At 38.2% G+C, this 8,698-nt stretch overlaps 1 protein-coding gene across 1 annotated transcript in view; it reads right to left on the reverse strand.

The window, feature by feature from the left end:
• Positions 1-2,618, reverse strand: part of LOC140160392 (cholinesterase-like) — a 38,734-nt gene extending 36,116 nt beyond the window's left edge. Inside the window, exons 1-3 of the mRNA XM_072183632.1 lie at positions 2,216-2,618; positions 1,021-1,183; positions 568-645 (exon numbers count right to left, since the gene is read on the reverse strand). Coding sequence (XP_072039733.1) covers positions 568-645; positions 1,021-1,183; positions 2,216-2,572 — 598 coding nt within the window. The 5' untranslated portion in view covers positions 2,573-2,618. The remainder of the gene's footprint in view (positions 1-567; positions 646-1,020; positions 1,184-2,215) is intronic.
• Between the last annotated feature and the right edge of the window lie 6,080 nt (positions 2,619-8,698).

Consider the following 8,698-nt stretch of genomic DNA (forward strand, 5'->3'; position numbering starts at 1 on the left):
GGCCAGCGGTTCTTCTGACCAAGTTTGATGGCCTTATAGCATGTAATTTAAACGAGCGGCAGCATTTTTAAGATTTTCACAAAATGACCTATAATAACCCTTACGTGACCTTTGACCCCTATTTGTGTAGAAGTTATATCAAGCTTGGATCAGTGCTTCCCATGGCCAAGATTGGTCAACATTGGTGCAAGCGTATGACCCTGGTAGCAATTTTCGGTTCTACTAAAGAAGAAAGAAGATGAGGAAGAAGATTTTGGAGCTTCACAGAATATCAGGCGGATAATACGCCTGATATAGCAAAGGTAAACAATATACAGTTCCAGTTTTATATTAATCTGTGAAAGCTGGGGTGAAAGATGACAAAACCGCGGAGAAAATACGCGGTGTTTGATGTTTTCACATTGCGAGCACATTGGTAACGCACGTGTTGTTTGTTTACATCTTACCGGTCCAGAGTCTTGGCCACCGCACTACCTGAGTTCACAGTTGGTACTCAGGCAATCTCAACTAATTATGAAATTTAAGGGAAGAATAACAAGTTTTGACTCAATAATCTGTGGTACTTGCCTGCAATATTCTTTTGTACCCATTTCATGGCTTCCACCTGATCAAGCATCCCCATATTACCCGGCACAACTTCGTCTCCTGCAAATTAAGATAAAAATGGTTAATTAACGTGCCTCACTGATATTAGAACTGTTTCCGCCCGAACTGACTCAAGTGCGTTTTGTGTCCGCCGACGAACAATGTATCTAAGAGCTTACACAGAGGGATTCCAGTACTGCCACATATCTGTGCTGCATACGAGTAATGAAATGAGAAATATGTGCAATAAAATCAGCAAAATGTACCCGGCACTCTTCGGTTTTAAGCACATGTATATCAGTGACTTAAAACAAGTGCGAAATGTTGTTATGCTTATCCTATAAGCATAACAAGGCGGATTTTGCATAACGCTCTGTATGGAACACTACGAAATTAGCAATCTCCCTTTGTAACTGCACATGATGATACACATACCTGTAGAAAGGAATCCGAAAGCATTCAATCTGTAGTTAATAGTAACAACAATGACGTCACCAAGGGCTGCTAAAGTGTGCCCATCCATTTCCTCCGTAAAGCTTCCGGCTCCCATAGCATAACCTCCGCCGTGTATAAAAAACATCACTGCTGCATTGGAAGGCTTTTGTAGAAATAATATAAAACAAATAAGCACAATAAAAGGTATGAACTTTTAAACCTTTTTTTTTTAAGTTATAAATTGATGAGTGATTGAATTCGTCTATAAAATAATAAGTAAGAATTCTAAAATCCAGGAAATGGTTTGTAATGAATGGCCAAACGCATTCAATGTTTATAGGTTCCCGTACATTTGGTTAGAAGTGCTTTCTTGGTCATGCAAGTAAAACTGAACAATGCTAATGTGCTGAATTACCTTAAAAGGGCATTCATTCATTCATTCATATTTTATTTTCATCAATCTTCAACATCAATATACAAGTGACACTAATAGCTCAACAAAGTAATAAAATTAAATGCAAACAAGAGTCATTGGTATAAATAAATATCAATACATTTAGGCAGTAACAATTAGATCAATATAATTAAATTAGAATAGCATTATTATGTATGATTGACCAAAATACACTTTAAATGCATATTACGAGCGTGCTTGTAGTAGTTTATCACGGACGTGATCCACAGCCTCATCCCCCACTTTTCTCAAAAAAGTTGAGATTTTTATATCACTGGAAACCTCTGGCTACATAATGTTTATGTACAAAATATTTCTTGCAGATTAATTCGTTTAGCAAAGATATCGTGAAATTTGAATTTCGTTCTGGTGCACCAGAACGAAATTACAACGCATTTTCTATGGAGCAGTGTAATACACATAATCATGCATAACTCGCGAACGCAAAATCGGAATCAACTGAAATTTTGGGAATAGGTTTTTTTCGTGGATATCTACTGAAAAAATGTCATAAAAAGAGGATGCTAGAATCACGAAAAACTCCTTTAACAAGGAGCAAGATTTTTAGATGATATAAATTAATAATCGTATAAAAAACCTTTCTTTGATCTTAATAACTGGAAATAATGTACATTGGCGCTTGTGGTATACCTTTAAATGAATCAAGTTGAATGCGAGTTTAAATTTGGTTGATTGTTTGAGTTTGACACGATTAAAAACTGTCCATTATTATTATCATACCTTGGACTGTGGAACAAACACATTCAAGACAAGACAGTCCTCATCCATATCCTCTGCTTTCAATGCAAAGAATGCAGCGAATACCATTTGTGGACATAACTTGCCATACTCCTGTGCTTTAAGTTCTTCCTGCCATTCCTTAGGTACTGGTGGCTTAAATCTCAATGGTCCAACAGGTGCTTCAGCGTAAGGAATACCTAAGTATGCATCCACCTCATGGTTTACGCCATTAGCTTGGAATTGATATCTTGTTCCAGTGATTTGTCCCTGTTCTACTGTTACTGTTGGGTCACTTGCAAAGACGGAACATACCAACATGAGCAATTGTATAGCCCCTTTCTGAATATTGAGTACCATATTTAGTGAGTTCGGAGAGCGCTGTATGTATACGTTCTACTTGTACCTTGCAGTATGTGGGTAGAGCGTGTAAGTTATCTATCGAAATAGTATTTGGATAGCGTTATCTGGTTAAGGTTATCATGATTTGAGGATATGTAAATATTAGACACATTATGTAATCTTCTGAAGAAACTAGCTGTGACGTAAAAGTGCAAACTATTTTTTCTTCTAGTTACTAAACAGTTACTATAAGGTAAACATGTAATAATTATACACGTAGTCCTATTATTTACGAGTGGATATTCATACCATAATCAGTTCTATTATTAAAACAAATTTTTTATGTGAAATTGTCTAATGAACTTCTTTCGAGGTGAAACGTGACACACGATAATAATAATAATAGTAATAATAATAATAATAATAATAATAATAATAATAATAATAATAATAATAATAATAATAATAATTTAATAATAATAATAATAATAATAATAATAATAATAATAATAATAATAATAATAATAATAATAATAATAATAATAAAAACGGCATTTATCCACGCTTTCTGAATACTCAGATTCCTCATAGCGCGCCACGAGTCGATATGCTGCCAAGCCCCAAAGGGCAGCGCAAGTTGACCTCAATGCTGAGTGTGACACACAACAGGCTCGGGCTGATCCCCTGCTCTTTACGAAAAGGCCTGCAACTTTTACATGTCCAGATATTGCTCTTCTGGTACATGGGACCACCATTTTACGTGACTCTCCGAACCAAGGCACGATGCACCCACTGTGGTGTCTGCACGTTTAGGGTCACTTTAGCGTGTTTCTACTGAGCAGACGGTTGCGGGTTAATTCGAGTGAATTCGGGGTGATGCGAGGAATACGCGGTAACGGCCCCAGCAGAAACAGATCGGGTGAAGGTTTATGCGCGGTAATGCGAGTGAATCCGTCAACCACCTATTGAGGTGGTTAATAGTGGTTAATACGCGGTAACGTTCGCAGTAGAAACAGTACGGGTGACGATTTTGCGGGTGACACCGGAAGCCTATTATAATACAGTGTGAGCATTCAAAATCTGACCTTGAAAGGTCACAAAAACTATTTGCTGGACTTCCGCCTTCCCCACTAAATATGTGGGTAGTGAATTGTTACCCTGCATTAACAGCGCAGTAGTGAATGCGAGAGGATTGAAATGCGGGTGAAGGTGAATTCGCGGTAATGCGAGGTGCTCAGTATAAACACGAGTGGGATAGAGGATAAATGAGAAAGCTCATGATCTAACAACCTTCCGACCGATAGCCTAACATACCAAACTACATGACCACCCTCTATCTCTAGGACTAAGGATGACCACCATTTCCCTTCTCCTCATTTCATCCACCAGTGGACTGCCGTTGACTTTGGAGGTCGTAACTCATCCGCCTTCACTACCGACGCTAACTGCTGGTGCTAGCTCGCAAGATCCGCCGTTAGTCTTCGCCGTAACCCTGGCCAGAGATGTTAACGGGGTACCTAGTGCTTGCCCAGGGCACTGCCCCCAAGTCTATGCAAAGGGGAGGGGTGACTCACTGTCCCTCCACGGGCTGCCTTAAAAAGGGTCCCATATGAAATACTCTACTATTTGCATTAATTTTGTCCACTATCATATTATTTACTTAACACCAAGAGGGTGAGAGTTCATAAGTATATTAATGCCGGCTCAAGCGGTTACAACAATCCTGGGCCTAGGATACATCATTTTGTAACACATGCGTGTTCGTCGTCACTACAGCTTTAGTTTTCTCCACCTTTGCAACAAGCTATGTGGAGGGACTGGAATCACACTGACAGCGGAGGAGAATATTAGCTTGTCAGCAGAGGTATTACGACACAGTCACACAGAATAAAACCATGTAGGAAGCAAAATGGCCGACGCTAATGGCACCTAACACAGTGTCATCGCCCCGATATCTTCATGGCAGAAATCGCCATGGTAGGTTGAATCCACAGCCACGCATGGCCATTTTGTTCCGACCTTTGAGACGCATAATGAGCCGAGGGACATTCCGACTAAGGCTACTGACAATAGCTCGGTAATTGACTTCTCTGTGTGTAAAGTGAGCTTGTATACGCCATGTGAGTGAGTGCTCACACTACGCTGTGTGTGACCTCTGTGTGTATACGCCATGTGAGTGAGCGCTCACATCAGAAAATCAGAATATTTCTGTCAGTTTTTGAGTCAAGACGCAAGATTCTTTCTCAAGACGCTAGCTAACGACGATAATATCCGTTGAACATATATGTTCAAGTGCAAGGAACCAAATCTGGTTTCTTTATACGAAATCATTTACGGGAAATATTCATCATTTTCTACCCCGGTATCCAAAGATTTATCGTCTGAATATCAATCGTGCATAGCACATTCACGTGTATCGATCCCGGGTATTCATTTCAGTGTTTCTGGCTGTATAATGTAATTATTAACCGGGCGATGTCGGTGTGCCTAATGTCTAGACCTAGGACACATAATCTGAATCGTCATTTCCGATTGCCTTTCCCTAATTCAAGTTCCCTGTTAACACGCGGCACAAGACCGCTAATATAATAGTAAGTAAATAAACATAAACAAGTCGGTGATTAGTTGTTTGGTTATCAAAAACTTCCTTCATTGGGGAGCTGCACAGATCATTGGTGGATGTTACAATCTAAGTGTGGATAGGTATGCGCAAAGTTCACCATTGCAGCGAAATTACGGCGCTTTGATCCCTCTGAGATCTGGCAAAAGGCGCTATATAAAACACCGAAAGTTATTTATTTATTCATTTATCTCAAAAAAAAGTAACTACCCCCTTTAAATAATGGCCACTATTCAAAACCGGCTATTGTATTACAAATCTGTAAAATGTGTTGGAAGCATTTATTTCTGCACATTTTGTAGCAATTGTCTAAAAATATTGACGTCACAGCATACATTTAAATCAATGTAACCCACGATTTGAAAGTTGCAGTAAATTCTAGTATTGATTTGTAGCCTATTAAGTATAATGGAAGGAAATCTGTGCAATGATATCTGAGTGTTTTTGTATTTCAAATCTGGTCCTCACTACATTAAATTGACCAGTGTTTTATTGTTTTCTGGGCAATCGTATCAAATGAGGTGTCAAAGGCACATTCTCCGATAAAGCGTTCAAAATGCTAAATATGTGTCGCCCATAGTTTCAAGTCGTATTCAGATTTGTTTCGTCAGAAAGAAATAACTTTTATTAATATAACTTATACTTGGGAGTTGGTTTCTAAAATGTGTGAGGCTAGAGGTTGTAACATGCCTAGAAAGTATAAAACAATAAAGCTGATTATGCGTGTCCATTGTTTTCCTCCATGTCGCCAGCCAAGGTGCGTTCCGTATAATGTGTCTCTGCTCTCTAAACATGCGCGCATATTATGGATTATAGGTACTTTTCATTAGCTGGTATCATCCCCTAATTATAAAGTATAAAACATTACAAAACAGGTTATTATTTTTTTTCAACAGGTCTTTGAGACTATGTCGCCAATATTGTTCACAGATACGTTACCAATGGATAACAATCTGTGAAAATAATGGCTAGATGAATGTTCTCATATGTGATGGATTAAGCAGGCTCCATAGTTATATTATATATATGGAACATAACACAATGGTTTCAAAGTAAAAAAAATCAGGTCTATTACTGGCAAAAAGTCCTGACGTTACGTTCATGTCGTCACAGATACGTTACCTAAATTCTATTCCCCTCGGAAACAACGCTGTAATAAATGAAGCCAAATACCATACCAGACTTTAATACATTGGGTGATGACTGTTCAGTATGGGTATTAAGTCGGTAAGTTTTTACACCTGCACGATTAAGACAAAAGTGGGAAAGGGCTTCACAGATACGTTACCACTGATACGTTACCCCCAATACGTACAAGTAATATTGCTGAAAAATGAAGTGTTGTTGAAAAATCACCCATGCATTGTTTTGTGTTCTTAAACTATTAAAGTATAGGATTCTGAATGAATTTCATGAATTCTTCGTGGTTGGCATTTTGTCATTGCTGAGACCAAACTTGAACACTTTATCGGAGAATGGGCCCAAAATGCGCAGAAATAAATTCTGCTTCCAACGCATTTGACAAATTTGTAATACAATAGCCCGGTGTTTTTGTTTTTTTGTTTTTAGTTTGTTTGTTTGTTTTGGGTTTTTTTTTTTTTTTTGGGGGGGTAATTACTTATTTTGAGATGTTTATCTTAAAATGGCAGTGCAAACTGGTAGGGCGAATATTTACTAAAAACCGACAATATTTCAACAAAAATGTCATATAATGAAGAAAACATTCAATTGTTAATCATCAAAACCCAAAATGTAATTTTGTGACTATATAACCTGGTAATTTCAGTGATTTTAAAGCTGTTTTTGTCAGATGGCTACAAGTAAATAGTTCGTAGTCGTATAACAAGGCAATTAAACTAGATGCCCTGGTGCCCTATGTCATTACTCCTCAAGTACTGCTCAACCGCACTATCAGAAAAACACCGGTAGCGCCATAAAAGAATTTTGCACCGCGTACGTCGAAGTTCACTTTTCAAAGGGCGAACTTTAGATGACATAAACTTTGGATGACATAAACGACTGGTAAGAAAGTCTGCTAAATTACCTCAAAAGGTCATGTCGTCTATGAAAAATGGCGAAATTGTGACAAGAACTGGGTAGAAATGTCCCGGGAAATGTCACTTGCGAGTGAAAGTACAGCTTAGTTAGCCAATGTCAACATGGTGTCACCGGTTCAAATATTTTTCTAACATATTGAATTAACACCATACCTATAAGGTTTTTCACTATATAAATAGTAATGGAAGGAAATGTGCAAATTTTCGTTATTTTTAGCGCAAATAATTTTGACAAAAATGACGTCACGGACATAAACATCAATCTCCTAATATATATAGCCTAGCCGCCATTCCACCAGCTAACAGCTACCTCGTTCACGTGATTGGTCTTTTAGACGCTGCTATTATCATGAAATTTCAAACCACGATCTCGTCATTCAATCATGGAATAAGCGGACAAAAAGAACACCAAGGAACAATCATCTGTTTAATCTCCCATCTCGTCCTACATTCGTCATCAACATTTGCTAGATCATTTTCGAAACACGTGGATCCAATTTAAGAGCACTTGTGTTGAAGATTAATGTGATGATTCGCGCAGATGTTATTATAGACACAGTAAATTTACAGTAAAATGGTCACTATTATATGAATAATATAATTTCAAGTGTTTAAATATCTACCACAGTGCAGACTCCGTGGACTACTGGAACACAAATACTTCCATTAGAATATCTATTTGTACATCTTGTACCTTTTCGAGGATTTTCACTTATTTGAAACAAAAATGTATACAATCAATCTGATTGACAATACATGACATTCGAATGAAAATACGTCTATTTGGTGTTACGTTTGTTTCGCATTCACATTCGACAGTGTGATCAATGCGATTATACAGCAGTGATGATAAATGAGGAATCAATGCAATTTGTTTCAAAGAGCTTCTCATAACCAGTAAACAAACTGCAAAAAAGTGTCCATAAAGCGGTGGAGGGTCAATCAGAGGTTGAAACACAGGGTTACAACTTCTCAACTTTGGTCAGTTTATACTAGGTTGAGAATTGGGAGTAAATAGTACAAGAATTTCTGGGTTCCATCATTATCACCAAAGGTGACTGCACCCAGGTGATAAAACGAAGCCCGGGAAACGAAGATTGGCAATAGCGCGAGGTGTAGTCTCAAACCTGACCAAACTGTGGAAAAGTAAACTTCCTCCATCCCGCAAGGTTCGTTTGCTAAAATCAACAGCATTTGCTGTGGCATCATTATGGATCTGAATCCTGGACGATGAAATTATCTGACAGGAAGAGACTGGATTCTTTTGAGATGTGGTGCTATCGACGAATCCTGAGAATTCCATGGACTGCGAGGAAAACAAATGAGTGGGTTCTTCAAGAGCTTGGAGTTCAGAAAATCTTGCGAGCCGATATCATTTCCAGAAAGTTATCTTACTTTGGCCACATTAGCAGACATCACTGCCTTCAGAAAACAATTGTCCAAGGAATGGTTGAGGGAAAACGCAAG

This window comes from Amphiura filiformis, chromosome 1 (assembly GCF_039555335.1).
Source record: "Amphiura filiformis chromosome 1, Afil_fr2py, whole genome shotgun sequence".
In the NCBI taxonomy this organism is placed as follows: Eukaryota; Metazoa; Echinodermata; class Ophiuroidea; order Amphilepidida; family Amphiuridae; genus Amphiura; species Amphiura filiformis.